Source organism: Mus musculus, chromosome 19, assembly GCF_000001635.26.
Source record: "Mus musculus strain C57BL/6J chromosome 19, GRCm38.p6 C57BL/6J".
Taxonomy (NCBI): Eukaryota; Metazoa; Chordata; class Mammalia; order Rodentia; family Muridae; genus Mus; species Mus musculus.
In genome coordinates, this window is record NC_000085.6 from 44,053,845 (window position 1) to 44,080,143 (window position 26,299).

General features: G+C 41.3%; 2 protein-coding genes across 9 annotated transcripts in view; both read right to left on the reverse strand.

Moving 5' to 3' along the window:
• The window catches only part of Erlin1 (ER lipid raft associated 1), a 35,222-nt gene extending 18,902 nt beyond the window's left edge, over nucleotides 1-16,320 (reverse strand). Inside the window, exons 1-7 of one of the 4 annotated variants that reach the window (NM_001164360.1) lie at nucleotides 15,847-15,941; nucleotides 15,428-15,551; nucleotides 13,756-13,837; nucleotides 9,175-9,221; nucleotides 7,999-8,060; nucleotides 5,207-5,332; nucleotides 2,278-2,351 (exon numbers count right to left, since the gene is read on the reverse strand). In NM_001164360.1, coding sequence (NP_001157832.1) covers nucleotides 2,278-2,351; nucleotides 5,207-5,332; nucleotides 7,999-8,060; nucleotides 9,175-9,221; nucleotides 13,756-13,837; nucleotides 15,428-15,540 — 504 coding nt within the window. In that variant the 5' untranslated portion in view covers nucleotides 15,541-15,551; nucleotides 15,847-15,941. Of the gene's footprint in view, nucleotides 1-2,277; nucleotides 2,352-5,206; nucleotides 5,333-7,998; nucleotides 8,061-9,174; nucleotides 9,222-13,755; nucleotides 13,838-15,427 lie in introns of all 4 variants that reach the window. The other 3 variants (NM_001164359.1, XM_006526998.4, NM_145502.3) reach the window with 3 other exon arrangements.
• A 3,169-nt stretch (nucleotides 16,321-19,489) lies between these two features.
• The window catches only part of Chuk (conserved helix-loop-helix ubiquitous kinase), a 34,172-nt gene continuing 27,362 nt past the window's right edge, over nucleotides 19,490-26,299 (reverse strand). The window contains exons 17-21 of one of the 5 annotated variants that reach the window (NM_001162410.1): nucleotides 25,045-25,141; nucleotides 24,449-24,596; nucleotides 23,419-23,535; nucleotides 21,587-21,686; nucleotides 19,490-20,696 (exon numbers count right to left, since the gene is read on the reverse strand). In NM_001162410.1, coding sequence (NP_001155882.1) covers nucleotides 21,618-21,686; nucleotides 23,419-23,535; nucleotides 24,449-24,596; nucleotides 25,045-25,141 — 431 coding nt within the window. In that variant the 3' untranslated portion in view covers nucleotides 19,490-20,696; nucleotides 21,587-21,617. Of the gene's footprint in view, nucleotides 20,697-21,586; nucleotides 21,687-21,921; nucleotides 23,536-24,448; nucleotides 24,597-25,044; nucleotides 25,142-26,299 lie in introns of those variants that run through there. The other 4 variants (NM_007700.2, XR_003952742.1, XR_003952741.1 and 1 more) reach the window with 4 other exon arrangements.

Consider the following 26,299-nt stretch of genomic DNA (forward strand, 5'->3'; position numbering starts at 1 on the left):
GTAATTGTACAAATAATTGGTTTCATTCTGAGACTTTCATAGTGGACCTTTTAAAGAATTTGATGTTTGAGGCAGAACATGCTACAAGCTTGCCAATCTTGGGAGACATCCTATTCAGTATAGCAGATACCATGAGTTGATTGAATCATGAGATATTTAAGGAAAACAAAAAGACAATGTATCAAAAAACAATGACTAACACATACACAAGGGTGCACATGCGTATGCATGCATGTACACACAGTGGCAGGAATGGTGAAGAAGCTGATGAAGTGAATTTACCTGATTTCAACTCAGTGTCAGCATATAACAACTCACTCTGTTAAGTAACACAGAAAGCAAGTATAGCCATTTTCACTATTCTACGTTGCCACCATAATTTTTCCAGAAGGAAAATGGGTGGAATGACAGAAAAGGAAACAAGGACGGGCTGTCACAGCCAGAGCTATTTGACAACAGAAATATTCAGCAGGCATTTACTCCGTACCAACGGCTCTTTTCTCTAGACACTGGATACATAGTGAACAACAAAGTGAGATTGCTCTCACTGAATTAAAATTTTTAGAGACAGGAAACAAACAAACAAAAAAAAGGAAATGAGGGTGCTCCCATGGGGAAGGGAGACAACATTTGAAATATAAATAACCAATAAAAAAAAGGAATGAATGAGAAAATTTCAAGTAATTATGAGTACTACAAAGAGAACTTAACTAGGATGACCTGAAGATCAGGAAATCACTAAGTCTAGAGGAAAAAATTAAATCAAGACTTTGACATAACTATATTAACTTAAAAAAATCTAATGCAAAATGTATTAGAGACAGTAAATTCCACAAGGTAGATATTTGAAGTTTCATTTAGGATATGAATTTTTCCCCTGCATCAAAAATTCTAAAAGAAACAAAAAATGGCGAGATCAAGTAAACCCGTAACTATATTTTATAAATTAAACACCAACTTAGGTAACTGATAGTTTAAAAATATCAATAAAAATGGCAGAAATGCTAAAGGCCATTATTTCTGCATACATGATTTACCTTAGCAAATTTTAAAATTCAATAAAAAGTTAAGTGAGCACAACCAATAAACCTGAAGGTCTAAAACTGCATTCCAAATATTATAAGAAAAAAATAGTTGGATAAAAAGACAAAATTAAAAAAAACAACATATTTCAAGGCTACAGCAATTTTTATATGATTTTTTTAAAAATAAAAAATAAATATAAATAAATTCAAAAGATCTTAGCTACTGGCAAAAGAGCAAGTAGAAAAGGGGGTAGGGACCCAAAAAAACCAGAAGATCACTGTCACCCAGTTAGGATAGGGAGGAATCGAAGTCCCACCTCATAATTAATGCTAAAACAAATCACATGATTTCACATGAATCAAAGCCTTCCATCTTAAGAATATGAATGTAAAGTAATGGTTTCTTAATGTTATCTAAATTAGCCTTACACAATGTGAGAAGCCACTAAAATGCTGAAAGACTTATCTTTGTGGCAGGCAATTACAGAGAGCTACAACTGGTCAAAGGGCAAAGAGAAACATCATGGGGTGTCCAGGGCCGACTGAGACATTTACAAAGTAATTCCTACACCTAAGGCTCAGGAGACATTGCAGAAGAGGGGGCAGAAAGACTGTAGGAGCCAGAGGACCAAGAAGTCTGCTGAGAGAATACAACAGGGAATCCAACTTCTTCATTTTGGTAAGAGAAGAGACAGAAATAAATGGTATGCCACCAGGGATGGCAGCCACCCACATAGCAGCTAAGATTCATCTAACTCCAGCTCGGAGGCACTGAGGCCCTGTTTGGCCTCTGAGGGAACCAGGCACAGACAAGGTGTAGACACACATGCAGACAAAACACCCATACACATGAAAACAAAACAAGAAGAGCAAAGCACATCAAATCAGCTGATCAGCAACTGGGCTAATGAACTGAGCAGACAGTTCTCGGACATCCACCCAACAAATAGAGAAAATATACTGAGACAAGGGGACCCAGTATAGTGCTCCTAGTCATAACTGTGCTAGGACTCCTTTATTAATGGGTTATCATTAATAAACAGGTATCAACAAGAAAAGAAGTCAAATACTCAGCCTAAATTTAAAAGATTTTAAAGACTCAGAAACTCCTAGGCCGTATAAACATTTTAGCAAAGTAGCAGGATACAAAATTGATATACAAAAATCATTATGTTTCCTATATACCAATAATGAACTTCTCAAGAAAGAAATTTGGGGAGGGGCATGGAATAACTTTTAGGAAGTAGCTTACCTGGATAGTGAGACCTGGGGCCATGGTGTTTAAATCTTTTTGCAGGGCCTGCTTCAGGTTTTCATCTATTTGATCTGTTTTTGAAGCCAAGAACAACAAATCTCATGATATTTGGTTATTTTTAATTGACACCAAAACAAAACCAGTCAGGAGAGACCCTGATTCCATTCTTGCTCTGTCACAGAGCTTAAGCAACTTGATAAACAAAGTTTTTATCATGTTTAAATGAGATGAATACAAAGCATTTTTTGAGAAATTACATACTAAGAAAGATGACAAACAGCCATTCTAAGTTTACCCTGGAAATATTTACCTAGTGAGTTCAATTTAACTTTGGGTCAATGTTTATTGAATAACTTAACTAACACGTTTACTAGATTAGTAATTACTGACTAAGGCAGCTTTTGAATAAATGAAGGAGTTGAGTCTCTAGTTTCCTAATGCCTTATTCCTCTCACAGCTCAGATTGGTCTAAACTCACAATTGTCCGGCCTTAGCTTTCTAGGTGCTAGGATTATAGGTGCACCACCACATCTAGCCTATGTATTATTGATTTTCATAATTTTAAAATTAATCTTTACACAAATAAGTAGATGTCATTTCTGTTGGTTACCACCTTACTATCACTTTGAACTTAAAATCAGAATTTAAGTACAGGTAGTGTGGCACATGCCTTTAATCCCAGGTCTTGGGAGGCAGAGGCAAGTGGATCTCTAGGTTCAAGGCCAGCCTGGTCCACAGAGCAAGTGCCAGGTCAGCCAAGCCTATAGAAAGAAACCCTGTCTAAAAAAACAAAAACACAAGCAAACGAGAGAGGCAAGTCTTTGAAGAACAGATCAATTCAACCATAAGAAGCGATTACTTTACTCGATCTCCCAATGGATGAAGTTTTAATCACCTCAAGGGTGGTTTCACCATTACCAAAGAAAGCAACCAGTGGTGTGACAAGCCAGGCACTGCAGTAGCTGCCAGTCATCAAAAGCTAGCAACTGGCTTACTTACATTTTGTTTATCTGTGTGTTACTGGCTCTCCGTCCTCTGTGGGAGTCCAGGGATTGAGCTGTGGCCATCAGCCTTGCTGGCCAGCACCTTTACTCCCGAAGCAATCTTACCAGTCCCTCGCTGGGTAAACTTTATATTGATTAACCATCCCTTTACCTCACTCTGAGGTAAAATAAACTAAAATCCCATGCAGAAATGAACACCAAAGGCAATAAACGTGATTCCTTGGTTAGAACTTACATAATCCCAACTGCAAACGTTTACAGAAGGCAGCATAGCAGTGTGCTATGGCCCTTTGTGCTTGCAAGTGTGGGTCTGGAGAGGACTCTCATTCTATGACAGAGCTGGTAAAGTGGTTTATACACAGGAGTTTGTGCGGAACACTCTTTCCTTAGAGGCTTAGAAGTTTGTCATGTGGTTGGCAGAGGGCGTCTATACGATCAACCCCCAGGGAAATTTCGAGGTGCTGAGTGTCTAAGGCGCTTGCCCAGCAGTCAGCGTTTCACATGTCTCACAGGCTGTTACTAAGGAATCAGGCACAGCCTGTGACTCCACAATGACAGGATTCCTAGAAGCCACATGAAGTTTCTTTTTTAATGCACACTATGCCGCTTACTTTTGCTGGTTTTTATCCTTATCCTTTGTGTAATAATCTTAGCTGTGACTACAACTACATGCCAGGTCCTGGCTGTCTGAACAAATCCTGAATCCAAATTGCCTGGAAGTGGATCTTAAGGAACGCCTGTGTCTTAGTTTCTATTGCTGTGAGAAAACGCAATGACCGAAAGCAACTTGAGGAGGAAGGGGTTGTTTCATCTTACAGATTACAGTCCATCATGAAGGAAATCAAAGCAGGGCAAGTAATAGAAGCAGAAGCCACAGGGGCACACTGCTTAGGGCTTGCTCACCCAGGACCACAGTTAGCTATGCCCTCCCACATCAATCATCAAGCAAGAAAAGACTCCATATGCTTGCTCATAGCCCAATCTGCTGGGGGGTATTTTAATTATTGAGGCTCCCTTTCCCAAATGACTTTAAACTATACAACTAGCCAGCACGCTCCCGAATATATCGTTAATAAGCTAGCACAGTAAAAATAGAATATAGCATGTGAATAGTCATTTTCTTTTCATTTCTTCCTTCCTTCCTTTCTTCCTTCTCTTCTCTTCTCTTCTCTTTTCTTTTCTTTCTTCCTTTCTTTTTGGTTTTTTGAGACAGGGTTTCTTTGTCTGGAACTCACTCTGTAGACCAGGCTGGCCTCGAACTCAAGAAATCCGCCTGCCTGTGCCTCCCAAGTGCTGGGATTAAAGGCATGCGCCTCCACTGCCTGGCAAATAGTCATTTTGTAATTCCTACCAAACTATATAAGAAAGTATTGCTTTAGTGGGGGCATGGTGGTACATGTGTTTAATTCCAGCACTTGGGAGGTAGAAGCAGGCTGATCCCTGTAAGTTTGAGGTCTGTGCTATATAGCAAGATAGGAGGGGGGGGATGGGGAGGGGAGGCGGGGAGGGAGGGAAGGAGGGAGGGAGGGAGGGAGGGAGGGAGGGAGGGAGGGAGGGATAGAGAGAGATAGATACCTGATCTAGGTCTAGGTCTAGAAAGATGGCTCAGTGGTTAAGGGCACTGACTGCTCTTCCAAAGGTCCTAAGTTCAATTCCCAGCAACCACATGGTGACTCACAACCATCTATAATGCAATCTGATGCCCTCTTCAGATATCTCTGAAGATAGCTACAGTGTACTCGCATACATAAAAAATAAACAAATCTTAAAAAACAAAACAAAAACCCCTTGATCTATTAAAAATTCAGAGAAAATGCCCAAATGGCCCAAGGTTTACTAACATTACAGCATCAATACTTAAGTTAATAAGATTTCTAACTGGTAATTGTCTATTTATATATTTAAAACAAATTAACACTTACCAAACAATTCTATGTAAACTTCTTGAAGTGTGTGGGCACTGCAAAACTGGTTCAGCTCATGGTGGATTTTATTGAAGATTAAAGTCTTGTCGTAGTCTGCAGTATAGTTCCTCACAATGTCAAACACTGAAGGAGAATAAAATTCATGTTTGTTTCACCCAACAATGACCCAACTATCTTCAGACTCAGCAATGAAAGACTGGTATATTATCCAGGAGGAAAACTCTCATGGGTACCATGGATCAGATGTACACTCATGCAGCAGTGTGAAGATGAACTGAGACGTAGGAAAGCATAAGCAATTGCAAAGCCAAGCTCCAGTCAAGAGATAAAGACAACGGAACATCCAGAGTAAAGGGAAGCTGCTGCAAAAACAGACACGTGCAGCTTAATGTAAAAATATACATGTGCACAGTGAATTTTAAAAGGTGGTTTTTACTTGACCAGACATTGTAGAGATGAGTGTGGAGACTTTGACCATCACAGAACTCAGCCATGCCGCTCCTCGGGTATAGTCCTGAAGGACTCTACTTCAACATCCATGCTTATTGATGTACCTTTCACAGCAGTCAGAAAATGGATCTAGCCTAGGTGTCCATCAAGAGATGTGTGGATATTTTTAAATGTAGTAGATATAATAAGCCAAATTCAGAAAGAAAAACACGACAATTTTTCTCTCATATAGAACCTAGATTAATAGTGTGCATATGTGTGTGTGGATATCATGCAACTAGAAAGAGGCTCACGAAAGGCAAAGGAGTGGTTGAAGGAAGGAAGAAAGGTAAGAGCAATGAAATACACATGACATGGAAGAAGGGGGCATTATCTAGGAGGGAACCAGCTGGAGGAGACAGGACATACGGGGGATGGGAGTTCACAAAAATAAAGAATAATGACATGCGTGAAAATGACATAATAAAATCCATTACTCTATATGCTAACTTAAAAATTCTTAAGCAGTTTTTAAAGGCTTATATTTTTAAAAGACTCTGGGGTATCAGGGAAGGAGGCAACATTTACTAGGGTGGACTTTAGACAATTTACATACATTGGTGTTTAATTACCCCTCCTCCTAATTTTCTATCTCAGGAAACTAAGAACCAGAAACTTTCAGAAATATCCCCAAAGGTAACATACCAGTCTGCGTCAGAACCTGTGTTCTAACTATAAAACATGCTTTCTACATTCGTTTTCATATCCAAACATTTGCTCCACTGGCCTCCTACATAGGATATTAGATACAACCGGACTCTAAGTCATAGTTGATGAAACATTTGTTGATAAATAACTGCTAAATATATGATCTCATCAGCTTCCAAATAAGCCAGTGAGCTAAAACTCTCCTGCCTGTCTCCAGGGAGATTCGTCCACTTTCCTCTTTGTCAGTTCTGAATCATATCCATTCCAGTGGTTTGTGATCAGAGAACACAGTCAGTCACTTGTTGCTCTCTGTGGGAGCACTGCTTCCAAGATCCTCTGGAGAGCCTGCAGTCTACAAATGCCTAAGCCTCTTCTATTAAACTAAGTAGTATCTGCATGTAAACTGTATATACTCCTGTATACTTTATCATGTCTAGGTGATTATACGGTATCTAATATAGTTACTACACTGAACAGTTTGGGGAATGATGATGGGGGGGAGGGAAGTCCACATATGTTTAGTATAGAACCAGCTTTTCCCCTCAATGTTTGATGTGTGTTCGGTTGGACCTGTGGATGTACAATTCACAGATACGGAAGGCTGACTGTAGATGAGAAACCACGAGAAAAATAACAGTCAAAAAATATCATTCAAAGCCACTTGCCAATAATATACTTGCAACTCTTTACTCTGAAATCTTTCTCCTATCTGTGTCTGTACAAGTGATATGAACTTTAACATGACCCTGTACTTCAATGTACGTTTTCCCCTTTCTACCATGTCTTCTCAAGTACAATGAAAACACCTTGAAGGCGGAGGCTACCATCTTCACTTTTTTGACGTTCTTGAAAAACACAAGGCATGCCAATTTGTTAACAAGAATGAAGACCAGATATCTTCAAAATTTGCAATTAAGTTCTTATATGTTCACATGACACACACACACACACTCTCGGACCACAAATCAATCTCAGGTGTCATCTGTAGGTCTCTCACTAGTTAGGGTAGAGTGGCTGGCCTCTGCGCCTCAGGGACCTCCCTGACTCTGCCTCAGCACTGGGATATCAAGTGCATGCCAGTCTACTAAGCTCATGGGCACTCAGGACTGAATTCTGGTCCTCAAGCTTACACAACAAATGTTTTGCAGACTGAGCCATCTCTCTCCACAGCCAAACTTTTTTAAAATAACATGCATCCACTTTATCTCTGAGGTGTTCATCTTTTATTAAGAAAATGCTTCCGTGTACTACCAATTTTCAGACTGCTTTGCAAGTTATGGCAAATCACAACCAGAAAATGGCAAATGAGTGTGACCCAAGAAAATTGATCAATTATAGGTCTTCAGGATACAAAGAAATTCTTCCCCAACAAGCTGGATACAGTGCCATTTTCTTTTTCTAGAAACATTTGCTTTCAGAAATAGTAAATTCAGAGAGGACTGGCTCACTGGTTCCTGAAAACCAATTCTGTCCAGAACTTGTGACCTGCTTGTACCTCTATTTCCTGCAAATGAAAATCCTTGCATGATCATTCTTTTATAGTCATCAGAACTCACTGAGGGAGTAAAACTTTAAAAAGTATCTTCCTCTCCCTCCTCAGTTGTAAATGCCCTGGTTATAAGTATAGAATCACAGCAGATAGTTAAGATTACCTGCATAAGGAGCCAACATATTAACCACTTCTATTCGGTCAATATAGATCATGACTCCACCACTGAAAACAAACAAAAATGGAAAGTGTGAGTCAGAGCCACAATAAAAATAATAAAGTACAATAAAGAAGTTACAGACAGACCTAGGGAGAACTTGATAATCTAACTTAAAACGTAGGGAGAACTTGACTTAGAACATAAGAGAGCTTGGTCCCTTTTCAAATGTATCTGTCCTTCTATAGATGTCAAAGGTACCTTAGTAGGTTTGTAAAAGCAATACTTTACATCATTTAAACTAGGTAATGAATTAAAGCCTACCTCATCCTTATCAGTCCTCACTTGATACAATTAATACAGTAAGTATATTTTAGTGCTATACCAGCCTTGTTTCCTTTCTTGGCCTCAACCTTTTTAGGACAATTCTTAGAGGCCTCTAGACCGACAGTGTAATCAGGAACTTCATTAGAAACATAAATTCTATTAAAGACCTACTTATTGACTCAGAAACTCTCAGATGTCATTTAACATTATAAAGAGAAGAAGTGAAATGATTTTGTTTTAAGTAATCTTTTATCGAACATCAATTCAGATCCAAGTTCTGGGCCATATACACAAATTCTAATCCTTACAATAATTCTAACATAGGTCTTATTCCCAGACTTAAGAGAACTCAGCTTAGAGAAGCTAACCAAGGTATCAGAGGAGGGCAAAGGCTATGTGGAGCCTATACTTTCTGCTTCATTTTCCTGTCAATTAAAATAGCAACTCGGGTGTGATAATGCTAATATATAATTAGTCTGCTAGCTCTGAAACTCCATTTCAATAATACCCTCAGCTGGAATGCTCTCACTTGCAGCCTCATGAAAATAACTCATAGCACAGAAGTTTCTGTTGCTGTCATGTCTATATAGTAGTGTCATAGTCAGGCATGGTGACATATACCTATAATTTTAGGGTTTCAGGAAGCAGAGGCAGTAGGGTTATTCCAAGTTTGAAGCCAGCCTAGTCTACATACTAAGTCTTAGGCCAGCCAGGGCCACATAATAAGAGTCTGTATGATTCAAAAACAAAACAAAACAAAATGCAAACCAAGGTTTCTCAAGTGACTCCAGCTCTAAGAACTTCCTCGGTACTGTAGAAAGAAAAGAGCGATGGGCCACAAAGGAGGGAGCTTACCTTGTTCCACAAGGCACATTTTTAACTTCATCCGTTTGTAGTGTTGTCTGGAAAAAAAAATAGCTCATCAAAATTTATTTTTATTTATTTTTTTTAGTGTGTACTTCTTCTTTTTTTTTTTTTTGGTTTTTCAAGACAGGGTTTCTCTGTATAGCCCTGGCTGTCCTGGAACTCACTTTGTAGACCAGGCTGGCCTTGAACTCAGAAATCCACCTGCCTCTGCCTCCCGAGTGCTGGGATTAAAGGCGTGCACCACCACACCCGGCTCAAAATTTATTTTTAAAAACAAAACAAAAAACAAAGCCTGCTGATCTGGCACCATGTTGAATGACCTTAATCCCAGCACCCTGGAGGGCAGACAGGTGGATCTCTGTGAATTTAAGGCTAGTCTGGTCTACACAGTGAGCTCCAAATCTACAGAGAGACTTTGTCTCAAAAGCAAACAAAACAAATGAGCAAACAAACAAAACACACACACACACACACACACACACACACTCTGCTGTTCCCAGAGAACTATCTTGGGAGAGCTGGTGTCAGTAAGTACAAGAGAGTCCTGCCATGATTTTAGCCTCCAAAGATCAGCTACTAAGTTAGCCATTTCTCAGGCTGGATAGATGGCTCAGAGGTTAAGAGCACTGATTATTCTTCCCGAGGTCCTGAGCTCAATTGCCAGCAACCACATGGTGACTCACAATCACCTGAAATGGGTTCTGATGCCCTCTTCTGGTGTGTCTGAAGACAATGTTATTTTATAAAATAAATCTTTAAAAAAAAGTTAGCCATTTCTCTATATATCTAGAAAGACTCGAGGCTGGAAAGTTTTTCTTAAGCATCTTATTTGTTTAGAGCTGACTTGACCCGAGATCACAAGCTCCACACCTCACTCTCAGCAGACACTGTGCCCAAGGTCTGTGCTCTGCACTTTGACTCCTGGCTGTTACTGCTTACAGTGATGATGAACGACTCCCTTCCCACGCAGTCCTGGATGAACCAAAGCTACCCTTGAACTCAGCAGCACAGCTCGTCGCTGTTTTGCTTCAGGACCTAGTGCACTCACAGGTTTGGTTCGTTTTGCCTTTAATATGAGTGCCATACCACCACTGCTTCTTCCTTCTTGTGAACCAATAATCTGGTTTTAAGTGCTTTGCCTATCTCACCTTTCTTTGTAACCTGAGGTTTCATATAGGTTAGTAGTGTATTCTGGGACACATTACACCTTGTTAGGACACAAAATATGGCCCCTGTTATCTAAACATCACAATCTAGCATAAAATCTTTTTTTTTTTCCCCAAAACAGGGCTTCTCTGTGTAGCCCTGGCTGTCCTGGAACTCACTCTGTAGACCAGGCTAGCCTCGAACCCAGAAATCCGCCTGCCTCTGCCTCCCCAGTGCTGGGATTAAAGGCATGTGTCACCACTGCCTGGCTAGGAAATAAAATTCTTACAAAGAGACCTATCAGTAGGTACAAAAATAACAATATAAATTGAGCTTTTAGGTATTAAGCTACAAGAAATAAAATACTAGTCTCAAAAGCTCTCTTAGATAACATCAATTAAAAGTATTCAACACTCTTTCAAAGGCCTGAGTTTTGTTTCTAGGCCACAAATGGTGGCTCACAGCTGCCTGTAATTCCCATTCCAGAGCACTCAACTCCTCTTCTGGCCTCTGCTGACACTACAGCATGTAGTACACATACAGCCAAGTAGGCACACACAAATACACAGATTAAGAACTAACAAATTTAGAAGATCTCTGAAATTTAGTATTAACAGGCAGATCTAGAAGAGAGACATCTTAAGTTTAAGTAAATGTCCTATGCAAATACACACAGTAAAGACAAAAGCACACACCCAACGCAGACTGGCTGGCCTAACTCAAAAGGCACTATTCTGATGAGTGGTCAGTTCTGGGAAAAGAACACAATGTTATTAGGCTGAGGGCCTTGAATATTTGCTGAGCAGTTTAAGCGCTCTTTAATCCATGTTATGTACAATCACAAAATGAATCTTTCAAAAATATTGTCAGAGCTGGGAGTGGTCATGCAAGCCTATAATCTCAGCTATGCAAGAGGCTGAGGTAGGAGGAGTGCAAGGTCCAGACCAACCTGGGGAAAGAAAATACGAAAGATGTAGCCTCGGAGGTGGAGACTTGCTTAGAATGCTCAAAGCTCTGGGTTTAATCCCTAGGGTTGATCTTTTAGCACTGGAAAGGAAAAGGTGTTTTCCTGAATTCCTCCTACCATGTGTTATTCAGCTTAGGAGTGAGGGTGAAGAAAACCAGCTAGGAAGCTAAAGAAGTAACTTGTCTAGGGTAACAAAACTGGAAGACACCAGTCCTGGAGTCATAACAAAGGAAGGAGTGATCATTGGCTGAACGTACAATTCCAGCACAGAAAGAAGAAAATGTAATTCTTTGGTTGAGAGATTAGCATGATGGTAAGATTAGAGATAATTCTGGATAAAGTGACAGGAGAAGGCTAATAATCAAGTTCAGTATATTTTATTTCTTTTAAAACATTAAACTAAGGCAATTTTCATTATTCTGTATCAACTTTCAAATAAAAAACTAGGAATTAAACAATAACTTTTCAATTTAATATCCTATATACTGCTATACATCTAATTCTTTCCCAAATATGAGAGAAATATTACATTGGCACACATGTGTAACCACAGCCTTACGGAGACGGCATTGTGAATTTGACTTTAGCCTGTACAAATGCTAGGACAGCCTTGGCTACACAGTGGGCCCTGCCTCAAAAACCACAAGAGAGAAACAGTTAGTCCACATTTACTTTGTAAATTTATAAAAACTGAAGGTTTTAATATAAGCTTTGTTTCTGTACTTGTATGTGGCATTTCACATTAATGAATATTAGTTCCTTCGAGTATTATGTGAAACCATTTGTTTAAATAGAGCTGCATCCTCTAATGTTCCCTAAATTCCAAAATGTAAATTTATGACTCTGCTTAAGAAGAGTTCCTTAGAAGGGTTTTGTTAATGTAATTTTTGCTTAGAATGCTGCCTTCTTTGTTTTTTTTTTTTTTTGTAAAAAAAGAACATTCCTATTTTGTAACACTGCCTGTAACATTTAACTTTTAAGTAATTAATAATCAAAACAGAAAATTATGATAGTTTAGGTTGAAATCTTTTTATTAATTTCACTTATTTCTGATGATCACACAGCATATTTGCTATATACAAATGGTTAAAATCTATTTACTATTATTGCCTATATCTACTTCATGTTACTGCTGCACCATGTTGCTTAACAGTGGGTTTCAGGAAGGCAGACAGATTTGCCTGGCTCTGAACAAGATCTAAGAAGGAGCCCAGGCTCTCAGTCTGATGATGCCACTGGTAACTTTGGGACTGTCAAGAACTGCTGGTACGCTACGGTCAGAAGAGAGAAACTGGGATGAGCCTAAAACAGGCCAGCAAGACACAGGCGGCACAGGAAGGCACAGGGAATGAAGTAGACATCAGCAACCGATGATCAGAAAATGGGTACAAAGTACCAGTCACTGGGCACATCTGTCACACCAAAACATTTAGAAAGAGTAATATAAAATAATTGTTCTAAGGGAAAAGGTTTTATAACCTAAAACATTTCTCTTTTTTCTTTTGTTTAAAAATATATCAATTCATTCTATTACAGTGATACTAAGTGTTAATTGTATTGCTATACATAAGATACGGTTTTAAAAAAGAACCTTCAAAAGTGTGAGTCAAATATGGGAAGCCAATCTGGAAATCATTGTGACTAGAAAAAGAACCCGGGCCTCACCACGTTCACCAGCTTCGCCAGGCCTCACTTTAATAGGCACAATACTTCCGTAAGCCATTGAGAAGGGACAGAAAAGAAACCAAGGAGAACTGGCTATTCACAGTTGCTCTCACTTAGCACAAAACTGAAGGCTAACATGAGAATATGAATAATACCGACTTCTCCTGTTTCCTGAAAACTCTGCAGCAGATTTGAAATAAAACTGAATTCAAACATTTATGATCCCACTGAGGTTACAGAATCAGCGAGAACCCAATCCTGCTCTGCATTCTTGTGATGTCAGAGTTATTTATTAAGTACGGCCTAGGACCATGATACTTTTTGCAAGAACGAGATTTGTATTTCAAACATTCTGAAACACTGTCAAAGTACCACATTCATTCAGGTGCCTCATAAATTTGCATTTAATTTACCAAGCAAAAATGTGAGGCTGAAAAGCTGTGTATTGAAATGTATTCCTCCATGTTAGCAGTAGGCTGGGAGCCTGCCTCTGTAGAAACCAAACAGTTCTAAACCAAGGTATCACTAATTTGTATTCCTAATTGTGTTTTCAATTCTTCTTTTGTTTTGACTTCAGTAACAGAAAACCTGCTAATACCATTAGCCAGAAGGCAGTCTTGGCAAGGCAGTTTGACATCATGACTTGTGCTGTGACAGTTGTACTATGAACTTTCACTTCCCATCTGAGTAAATACCAACGTTTGCTTAAGCAATAAGGAACTCCGTCTCCACCCACCAGTGCGGTAACTCCTGTCACACCTGTCTATCTGGAATCCCTAGGAGTCACTCACCTGCACAGATCTGAATGTTGTAATGAAAGGCAACATGATATGATAGCCTGGTCCACTGGGGCTCGTTAGCAAAGCTCCTCCCCTGCAAAAAGACGTTCCAGTTGACAAAACTGTTCGGATCTCTTTTCAACTTAAAATGCTATAACAAACATTCACTCATATTCATGTTACTAACCTACTACCCTCACAACAGAGTGACTCAACAACTGCTACTTCAAACATCCATCACATTTAAAAGTGTGAAAATGCATCCAAGTCCACTGCCAATATTGCACCCTGTTTCATAAGCTCCACCAACCACACCTCTGCGTCTCTAGCACTGCTCTTGGGTTCAAAAGATCCTCTCTGGTCTTTAGTTTGCCGATAAATACTTATGGAAAAAATTCTAATGACTCTCAATTAATGACACATAACAAGAGACAAATCAAAACAATACATTTAATCGCTAAGTTTAAAAAAGGAAAAAACCAAACTTTCAAGGAAGAAGAAACTTTCTGAGGCTAATGGTTCTTTCAATACATGAGTCCAATCCTAGGGGGATGGTTTCTGTCTAAAGGTAACAAAAACCTAGCATGGAAAGACAGACAGCGAAAGGGTTGAGTTGACAGCTGAGAGAGGGGCTTGTTTATCAAACTCTGTAGTATGTGAACGGTGAAAGCACCCCCTGCAAATTTGGGACAAATACAACACAAAGTCCTACTTTACACAACGAATAGTAAGTTCCCACAACATTCATCCTTGTCCTAAGTCATAACTCAAAAGATGAACCTTTGCAGGTTCATTAGTCATTTTTTTTGGAGTGGTATCTCCGTATGTTCTCTTCGTGGTTTTCCTGTCAGAAGGACAGTGATAAACTGGATGGAAATGTGGTCCAGGCTGGTATTTCTTATGCTAGAACTCCATCTGTTAAGACATACCACCAAAAGTATGTATTTTCTAGGATTCTGGACTGATCTAAAAGTAGAAATACCAGTTTAGGGGGCATGATGGAAATATTCAAAAATCTGCTTGTTTCAGAATAAACCACTATCCCAAGTTGTCCACAAACTGGCTTCTCTTCCCAGCTTATACCACGAGGACCTGGTGGGAAGTTAGACTTGATTTATGCCAAATCAGGTGGATGGCAACTGAGTCCACACTCTTTTTCACCTTGACTTGAAAAAAAAAAAGTGAGAAAAGTGGCCTGCAAATGTGGTTTTTGTCTCTTGGCCTTTAGGGATATATGACATTGCTCTGGTCATGAAGACTTTGGGGGACATAACCAGACAATGGGAGATTTTTTAATGAAGAAGAAAAAACCCAACTTAGTGTTGGGGAGAACTGTCTTTATGTAAGACAGAGATCCGGAAAAAATCCACAGCGGCAAACTAAACACCTGTGCAGTTGTGCGGACTATGAGAAGTCATCTCGGTTGCAGTGACTACTTCCGTGCCCCCTAAGGTGTCTTCAATTCTGTACAGAACGAACTTGGCACTAAACTGCCCCGACAACGGAAAAGTGCCCCGCCAAAGGTTAACTCCCGGCAGCTGGGATGAAACCACTTCCCAGGCAGGGCTGGAAGCAGCTCCCCTGACGCCGCGGAAAAGAGCAACTTCCCAGACTTCGCTGTGACCCATTGGACCCTTCCACTGTGCTTCTAGAACCATCGCGGGCTGCACAGGGCGGCGCTCACCTGTAGTACACGGCCAAGTGTCCCTCTTCGATCTTGTGGATGGAGGCGTACAGGAGGATCGCCACCAACCCCACCACTGCAGCCACCAGAAGCCGGGCTTGAGTCATATTCATCCTTGTTCCTCCTGAGCATGGGGAGAAGAGGAACCTCAGTCCGTTGAGTGACAGGCCAGTCCCCACCCAGGGAAGAGCCCGCGTACGGTCGCGGGCGGCTGAGGCGGGAAGCCCCGCGCTCCGGCCCCGGGCTCTCTCTCTCTCTCTCTCAGCTAAGCGCTCCCCTCGCCAACCCCCTGCGCGGGTGCCCCCGGCTCGGCGTACGTCGTGACACCTCTTCCCCGACTCCCCAAGCGTTAGGTCCCGACTGAGGGCGGCCTTGATCGCAGGCACTCGGAGGACCGCGACCCCCGAGCCTCGCCTCACCGGTCAGTGACGCATCGCCCCCGCCCGCACGTGCAGCCGCCACCCGGCCCCGCCAACTGCTGCCAACAGCCGGCCCCGCCCACCTGCCCGGTACTGCGGCTGCGCGGGGACGCAGGCGACGCAGCCCCCGCCCGCGACTCGCGAGACGGTGCGCGGGCGGGACAAAATTGGCCCCGGGTGCGCGCACAGTGTAGTGATTCTAAGTGCCCAGACGAGGACCAAGTCTCCTGGGGTGGGTCACTCGGACAGACGCTGGTTGAGGCATGCTAGTGCACAGGACCAGCCCCTCAGTGTAGGAGTTGTTCCTGCATCCTTTTGTGGTTCGTCCCTAGTCCAACTGGCAAGCACATTCTCCAGGTACACACCCTGCACTAGGGAAACTACCAGACCAGTCTCAAGGAATCAGGGGTTCGAGTTCAGAAGAGGAAGCTATTCAACCAGAATTAACCATTCAGACTTGGCCTGAATATTTATTTTGTGCCAGAATGCTACACCAGAGTGCTTTCTGAAAGCCACCCAGAAACAGGATCAGAATGATATATGTATGTTGAATGTGGAGGTCGGGATTGTCTTGTAGGCCAAAATGAGTAGTGAACGCTTGAGTTTTCATGACGGCGATAAGGTTGAAAGGAGTTGTATGGCAAGATAGGCTAGAACCAGATTTACAAAGTCTAGGATCCATTTTTCTGCTGATAGAGAAAATGTATGACAAGAAGACAGTGACTTCATTTATGGCTGTTAGGCCTGCATGCATGTCAGTCACTATCTGTGTGCCTGGTGCCCTCAGCAGTCACAAGAGGGCATTGAATCCCGTGGAACCAGAGTTAAAGGCTGTTGTGAACTGCCACATCGGTGCTGGGAATCGACCTTTTTTTTTTTTCACTGTATTTTAACATTCTATACCACGTGGACCTGGTGAGATAGCTCAGTGGGTAGAGGAGTTTGTGAACTCCTGAGGACTTCATTTTCACCCTAGACCTCACACAGAAGTGAAAAGCAGAGAACTGACTCCACAAGTTGTCCTCTGATCTCCACACATAAAGGTCCATGCCCCACACCACACACCAACACACACAATAATTAATAATCATAAAAGGTTTAGGGAATAAACCCACACCATGTGCATGTATTACAAAACAAAAACTAAAAGGAAAGGGTAGAGTTTAGAGATATAGGGACACATGGGAAATAAGGGCATTCTATTTCACTAAGGGCAGAGACAACTAGAAAAGGTTAACAAGGTTGGAAGGATTACCAAACTCCTGTGCAGGAAAATACCAGAAAGCAGTGCTTTTGGGGCATTGTATCTGTAACTGGCTGAGAGTGAAGACAGACAGGAAACTGGGAAACGGATATACAACAGCAAATACAAGGTTATGTATGATGCTAGTAACAAAGAGAATGACAGGCAAGAGAATCAATTCAGGCCTTTGTAAGAGCAAATCTAGCCACACCCCTTCAATACATGCACTAACCTGTATCGTGCATTTGATTTTTATTACCACGGAATGTATGGGACCTTGTTTGTTGCAGACCAATATTACAGTTTAGCTATTTTCATCTCCTCTGGTCCCCTTTGTTGGTATTCTGTCTAAGCTCCACTCTTACAGTTCCTGGCAGCAGCCACATATGCTCCCCCACCACCCCCCAGTTACCTGGCAACAGCCAGGTAGGCGTGGCCCCATAAAAGGGGCTGCTTGGCTCCTCCTCTCACTCTTAAGCTCTTGCCTCTCTTACCTCTTGCCTCCTTGTTTCCCATCCCGTTCCCCTGCCCCCCTCCAGGTGGCCATGGCCTGTCCCTACTTCTCTACTCTCTGCCATTCTCTGCCTCTACTACCCTCTTAACTCCCCTCCCCGTGCCCTAAATAAACTCTATTCTATACTATATTGGTGTGTGTCTGGTCCCTCAGGGGGAGGGGATGCCTTGGCAATGGGCCCGCTGAGGCACCCCCTTCCCCAACATTGTGCCAGAACATATTCTTATAGCTCTTTCTCTTTTTATGATCACAACACCCTTCCCCTGCCAAAAAAAAGCAGGTCGTGGAAGCACATGCCTGAAATCCCAGCCGGGAAGTGGAGGCAGGAAGAGTGAGTTTCAGGCCAGCCTGTCTCAGAAACAAAACAGAAAGAGAAAAAGAAGCTGCAGATAGAGATTAGCAGTAGAGCTCTCACCCAGTACCATGCTGGGCTTGATGGGAGAGTTGGGGGCACAAACTTGGTTTGGTCTAGTATCTGTGCTTTCCGAGTTTATTCTTCGTTCCTCGTAATGTTGCCTATAGAATAAAGTATATACAGTTGATAACTTATGATTTTAATTCTGAAAGTTGCTACTGAACAAAAAATAAGAGTGGTTTACTAATTTTTCAGAAGTAGGTTTGGGGTGATCTTATATTTTCTGCTTCATATCAACCTGTCTAAATCATGTAGATTAGAAGGTCCTAACATCACTTGTGTTCCATCAAAATAAACCTCCAAATCTGGCAAATCCTTGTGCCAATGATTGTGATAGTTAAAAACAAATGCATGATTTCTGGGAAAAAAAAAACTTACACATTAAGACTCCATTATTGAATTGTCAGTTTTAACTTTCGTGAGGCGGTGCACGCACTCCTGAGAGGGAGGCAGAGGACGGAGTGTTAATAAAGTTTGAAGCTAGCCTGGTCTACATAGGGAGTTCTAGGCTGCCCAGTGAGATCCTGTTTTAAAACAACAGAAATAAAACCAGAAGTTCTTCTGACCTTTGCATATAGGTTAATATCTTCTGAGCAAATAGCACCCAATGAATGTTTTTTTTTATTATTATTAAGAGTCTCTAGACTCTAGAGCTAATGAACGGAGAGTTTGCCTATCATTCAGCTGACAGGGATGGAATTACCATCTGTAAAGAAACCTTGACACCTGATGATTTAAAAGACAGAAGATAGCCATGTACATAGATGTACAAGACAGCCATGTATGCTACACACCCGTAGCTAAGACTTGGGAGATTAAAGAGAGATGGCAAGTGTGGACTAGACTTGGTTAATAGTGAGACCTTGTCTAAAAACCAAACCCAAAGATAAAGACAACTCAGCTTCAGGTGCAAGGAGAATGGCAGCATAATAAAATGGGATGGGAGGAGTGTATAATCGGTGTAAATGATGAGTCTTAATGTTTTTAGACACATAGAGTAGTACTAGTACGTCCTAGGTAAAAACATTACAGTAAGGAAGTTCCTTAACTCTTCCCAGTAAGTCTATTTAATTCTAGAAGGAAGTACACGGTTGGGGACATGACTTGATCAGTAAAGTATATGATTTGTAGGTAGGAGGATCTGAGTCTGGTTCCTCAGAATGCATGTAAAATGCCAGGCATGGTGGAAGCCACCTGTAGTGGCAAAGACAAGAAGACCCTGTGACTCACAGTCCACCCAACCTACCTTAATTGATAAGCTCCAGGCCACTGATATACTCTCAAAAAGTAGGGCAATATTCCTGAAGACTATCCCCACAGTTGTCCTCTGGCTTCCACACATGTGCGCACACACAAATAACAAAGGATAAAAAAATCTATCCTGTCACTAGTGCTCCTAACCTATCACATGACCCTTTACATTTTCTCAAACCATATTAGCCTATGGTATTAAAATGAGTAGAGATTCAAAATAATTTTAAAATCATTTAATATGCAAAGTGAAAAACTAGAATATAAAAGCATTTCACATTTTTTCAAACAAAATAACATCTTCTAAGTTATTTAACATAAGGCAGAGAACCGCAGTCTTTTATCTGAAACCCTTAAGTCTAGATGTTTCAGAATGAGAACTGTTCAGATTTTAGAAAGGTAATTCAGTGCATACGCCACACTACATCAACCTTCAAGAGAGCCTGTGGCAGCACATCCCAATAATCAAACACATAAATCAATGAATATTCACACTAAATGGGATAAGCAGATCCAGTGTCAGATCAGAATAGATACCTTGTTTTCAGAACTTGGATTCTGAGACTGTAATTACAGATAAAGGAATGCAGACCCTTTGGAATTTGTATGACAAGACATAAAAGATTGTTTAAACAAGTAACCCATTTTTACAAATGCAAAAACAATACAACCTTCAAATACATTATAAATTAACAGGCATCTTCTCTTTGATATTATTAAATGTACACCTTAAATACATATACATATAGCACACAACACAATTCATTATGGTCAGCTGATATCAAAGGCACAAAAGTCCAACCCCTTACACAGGAAAAGGACTCTATTAAATGTGTGATTAAAGATGGGATTCATCTGACTCCATGTGATGCCATGAAGAACACTTGCTGAGAGCAACACAAGGAGGCTGGGCTTAGTCTTCAGGAAGAGCAATTTTACTTGTCAGCAGTCTCTTCCACAGAAAACCCATAGATAAAACTTTACTTCAAATGAACACTGGGTGAATTTTTCATTCCTGTATACTAATACCATGTTGGGCCTTATGCCGAAAATTTAGGCCTTTAGAAGATTATCTTTTTCATCAGCTAAACTAGTAGTAGTATTTTTCCAATTTTATAAGATAAGCAGGTCACTAATGATCTCCCTCATTAGTTGCGGTGTTAAAAAGAATAATTAATTTCACTAATTTGCTATAAAATTCTATCTGTTCAGAGATCATAATTATTAGAAACAAACAAAACACCAAGCTACTGTGCTTGTAAAGTCACTCGTAGTTTCCGATCACAGCCATCTCCTCACGGACTGGTAAGTGAGGAATGGCTTCAGCAAGTAAAGATGACTTTGGAGTAAATGACAAAACAGCTTCGTAGGCTCCAGGACAGTAAACGAGTGTCGAGTCATTCTGCTAACCAACTCCAATCAAGACTCTAAAAGCAGGCATGCAAAGTCACAATTAGCAGTTATCTGAATGTAGAGTTCACTTTTAAAAATTTTTTTAATGTTTGGACATTTTATATTCAAAATTCAAAAAGTTAAAACTACAGAAGTTAGAGTTTGAATTTAGCTTACTTTATCTTCTGGGAACTCAAAAAGTATTTAAAGTTATTTTAAAATCCGAGTCAAATACTCTTAAGTGGAAAGACAAAGAGTTGTATCAAAACTAAATGCAGTGAATTTGCTAAGATTTTAGAGTAGCTTCTCCCAGTTTTAACAAATCAATAGTTCAAAGCAACTAAATCTTGATTCAGCCTCTTTTATTATTAGCTTAATCGATCTTATATGCATCAAATACAGTAATTACAGAGTAAAACTATCAGCTTACTGAAAAAAATGTATTGCTGAAGCAAAGGGGTACATGCATTCACACTGCGAAGAAAGGTTAATCTGACTGTTGACGCTGCTGGGGATGCTCACTGTCGACACAATGCTACCACACAGGACAGTTAGTTTTGCAGAGTCGACGTAACCTAGAATCACCTCAGAGGAGACTGCCAAGGACAGCTGGGATGAGCCTGATTTCCTTAACTGATGTGCAAACCATCCGGCCTAAAAGTTGGCAGCACCGTGCCGAGGGCTGAGCCCTGTATTATACTATGAAAAGGCGAGCTGAGTACTGCCAGGAATGCAGACGCTCATTCCTCTACACTCCTGACTGACTGTAGCTGTTACGTCTACCTACTTCAAGTTCCTGCCTTGACTTCCTCATAATGGTGGTCTGTAGTCTATAATTATAAGCAGAAGAAACCTTTCTCCCCTACGCTGCTTTTTGTAAGGCTAATTGATCACAGTAACAGAAGTTACTCCACACAAAACTTACCATCAAACTACTGCTCTGGTCCTCATTTGCTTCACGAATAATAGTACTTAAATGGCCAAGACAGTTCAGATTTTCTTCTATCATTTGTGCTAACGTCTCTCTGACAGATGAAAGAACAAAACCATTTCAAGTTCAGCAAAGGAGCCCCTGAGTGTTGCCTCCTTTCTGATCTTCTAAGTCAGGATGACCACTTTCTGTGACCAAGCACCCCAGCAAAGCAGCTGCTGCTGTCTTCAGTTTCTTCATCCCTCCCACTCAGAGACAGCACCCCACTTCACCTAAGCCCCTGTATCTGCCTACTCTGGGGAGTCCACTGTAACTCTAATCAGATTTTCTTTTGAAAGAGGTGGCACTGGTAGCAGCCTCCCGCCCTCCCTGCTAACAAGTACCAGATTAGGGGAAGGTCCCTTGGTATTGACAAACGGAATACATTTTTGCTTGTTTGTTTCTGGATTGCTTTCTTTTTCTTTTACAGACAGTAAAACACCAGCATGTTCACTTCACACACAAACACAGGGGAAGAGTCAAAGTGCAGTCCGGTCTCCAGAGATCCAGGAAAGAAACACTGGTTCGAAACCACAGACAGTAGCAATGAAAACAAGCAAGCCGACCGATGAAGACAGCAGATGAAACCATGAACAACAAGTATCCCTGGTTTCTTGTATGTGAAGGTGGCCTTGACTCTAGCTTCTCCCTTCATGTTTCCTCTTCCATATGTCCTCTGCCATCATCCTTCACCAGCCCTCAGTCCCTCCTTTATCACACTGTAAGCCATATATAACATCCACTGTTAGCTTAAAACTAAGTACTGATTTAGAAAATATCATGCTAACAACTTCCTAATCCTTGGTTATGAAGTACCAGCGGTACATTATAATTAAGATCAGCTTTCGTTTATCAGAACATGTATCTTTTGATAAAGATATGCTGTTGGAAACAACCGCAGACTCAGACTGGAAGTTTCCTAGAGAGCTGAGGATTAGTATGTACTAAACTTTACTTCCTTCAGCTCTAACGGAGAATCTTCTCAAGTCTGTAGAATCCCACTCTCCACTCTACTTGTTTACATGCTCATCCTGGGCCACACAGTTAGTGAGCCCGAGACCTGCCCTGGAACTCGCTTTCTTTACAAGGAAATACCTGGAAGCGCTTGCCTTCCTGCCATGTGCTTGCTCTCTCATAAAGGCAGCACAGAGCATGCCACTATGTGACCTCCCGAGCAGCCATGTAACATGAGAGCATGTCTGTAAAACTAATCAGGGGGAGACCTGTGGGAAGTGCTTGGTGCTGTGGAGGTCTCCATGAGCCGAGAGAAAAGCGACAGTGCACAAGCTAGCAAAGAGCCTCCTGACCACGGCACACCTTACGCTGGGAAAATAACAGACGGACAGACATTCAGCTTTAAGCAGAAGAGGAGGAACTAGAGACAAAATACAGCGCTGCAAATCTGAGTTCTTACTTGCAAATGATTTAAAGCACTGAAAAATTTTAATTTAAGAAATAGACCTCACAAAAGCCAGGCGTGGTGGTGCACGCCTTTAATCCCAGCACTCGGGAGGCAGAGGCAGGTGGATTTCTAAGTTTGAGGCCAGTCTGGTCTACAGAGTGAGTTCTAGGACAGTGAGAACTATACAGAGAAATCCTATCTCCTATCTCCAAAAACCAAAAACCAAAAACCAAAAAAAAAAAAAAAAAAAAGAAGAAGAAGAAAACTGAGAGCCCGGGTCTGAAGGCACCATTAACCACCATGCTTGCCACCTCTGTCCTCCCCCTTTCCCTGAAACACAACTGCCTATTGTTACAAAGTAAACCCACCCATCTTGAGGAGTTACCACACATGTCAGAGGATGTTCACGGTCTGCTAATGTAGGGGGCAGCCATGCTGATACTGGAGGGGTTACTGTGCCTTCTAGACTGTATCCTACAAGAGAGCGGGCAGAACTCTGTGTCTGAAGGAAAAAACACATGCACACACACAATAAGTTACAGGCGAGCACCTGTTGATTCACACCATTTAAAAAAAACTATATTCTAAGATATATAATTCAATTATTACTTTATAAAACCTGGACTGTTTATGAACAAAACTAGTCTCACCTCTATTAAATATACTGTAATCTCTGGCCCCTTTTCTTCACTGACTAAAACTGAGTGTTTCTATCTACACAGACTAAAGCTAAATGAGTCGAATACCTCTAATTCAGCTTTTGTTTGGGGGAAGGGGACAGCTGAACAAGGCTGACTTGTTAACAAGTCAGATGCATTTACTCCATGTTGGGTTGGGCAACCACAGTGATCCAGAGTAGGGAGGACTGTAAAACGGGGACTGAGCTCGGTATGGTGGCTCACACTTCTAATCTCAGCAACTGGAGGCAGGAAAATTGCTGTGAGGTAGTTTAGCTTCCAGTCTAGGCTAGAGAGAGCTTTTATCTCAAAAGAAACAAACAACCACACATATACCACCACCACCATGTCCACCACCACCACGTCCACCAGCAGCAGCACTGGAAAGGAGAGTGATAATACAAACATCCTATCTCTATAATTACTTGGATACTGAACAAGGAACGTGTGAACCCAATATAAAGTATAAATATTCGCCGGGCTGTGGTGGCATACACCTTTAATCCCAGCACTCAGGAGGCAGAGGCAGGTGGATTTCTGAGTTTGAGGCCAGCCTGGTCTACAGAGTGAGTTACAGGACAGCCAGGGCTACACAGAGAAACCCTGTCTCAAAAAAAACAAAAAACCTACCAAACAAAAAAGTATAACTATTCAAAGGACATACCTTAAAGCAATAAAAAAGCCTCTGTGGCAGAAAATAACAGTAACTCAGTATTACCTTCACTAATAATTACTTACACAGGCAATTTTAAGGAGGTGCCAAATTTCTTTCTGCCTCTTTCCCTGCATAAACATGACAGTATTGTCAGCTTCTTTGATGTTACTGAGGGCCACTTCCACCTTGGGGAGTAGATCAATAATCTTCTGCTTGCAGCCCAACAACTTGCTGGAAAGATTGAGTCAGTGTCAGATACTTGCCACACCTCTCTGTATAACTGTCCACCATGCCCCACCCAGAGGAGACAAAGCACAACCAGCACACCAGTGAACGGATGGCCTCAAAAGCAGTGAATGAGGAGCCAGACACATAGCTCAGAGGGTCAGAGCACTGGCTGCATTTCCAGAGGACCTGGGTTCAATTCCCAGCACCAGTCACATCCATCTGTAAGTCCAGTTCCACATCTTATGCCCCTGGCCTCACATACGTGGGGCAAGCATACAGGCAAAATACCCATACATATAAATAAAATAGAAAGTAATGCATATGTTCAGGGCTTACACAGCACCATGTTTTATAAGATACTGACAATTATTATTTATCAAAAAGGAGTATTATGATTTTTAAGGAACACAAATATAATGGCATTTAGGAGGGAATAAAGCAATTTTTCTACCTCAGGTGACCAAACAGCTCCTTGAGAACACGGTCCTGACTCTGCACGGTGTGCACGATGATCTTCACCATCTCTGTGCTGTCGCTGTACAAGTGATCTAGAAACGACTTCAGTTAGTAGTCTATACAACCTCTCCTTTGCAGAACACATCAATTTCCAAACAGGACGTTCCTTAAAGATGCTCAAAAAGCTGCAAGCAGTCTACACAATTTCTCCTTTTGCTGAAGAACACTGTCCTTGAAGTGTGGCACTGCTGTTGTCTTAGCTCTCAGCTGTCACAGCTCTCAGAAGCAGTGACTACATAGGTAAGGTGAGGTCCACTAACGGTCTGCCATGAAACAGAGAGGGGTGCAGGAGGCCTTACCCCTCTTCAAGAACCTAAGAGGTTCTCTTGCAGAGAGACAGAAAGAGGAGAGATTTTCTTCAGAAATGTAGCTCCTGAAGCACCTCTAAGTAATCCTGAGGAAATTCAGATTTGCCAAACACGACCAGGACAAAGTCATGACTTGTCTGTCACTGGTGTACTGTCTGGGGTAAATGGACTGTTCACATCGCCCCATGAAAAACTACCACACCATTTAAATTAACACATGGATTTAAAAAAAATTTAAATTAACTATAAATTCTAAGACATTGAAGTATAGTTCATTGACAGCTATACATCAAAAATTAAAGTGACAAGGCTAGGTATAGTTGTCAAAAGCCCTTGCTGCTCTTCCAGAGAACCCAGATTTGTATCCCAGCACTCAAGTCAGGTGGCTCACAAGTGCCTATAACAACATCTCCAGGAGAATCTGATGCCCTCTTCTGGACTCTGGGTACCCCTATACAAATGAAATACACCCACACGTACAGACATACATATTTTCTAAAAAGTAAATTTATGCATGGTTGTATGTTTAATTCTTAAGAGACTTATGTTGCCTGTGTTTGAGAGAATAGTCTGGTTGATTTAACCCTTACTAACCCAAATTCCAACACAGATGCAGCCCTTGGCCAGGAGACTAGTTTTCTTACACGATTAACACTGCTTACTTAGAACAGTGGGTGGGCCAGGCTTTCACTGCCCTAAACAGGTTGCTGGGAACTTCATGCTAATCCATCTGTTTACAGCTCAGAAAAAAAGCTGACATAAACCAAATGTGAAGTACTAATAAAAAGGATCAGTAGACACCTCAAGTTCAGCTTTGAGTTTCAAAAGAGATTTGAGAAGGTTGTAGGACTGGAGCTCAGAGGAAGATCAGTGCCTGCCAGG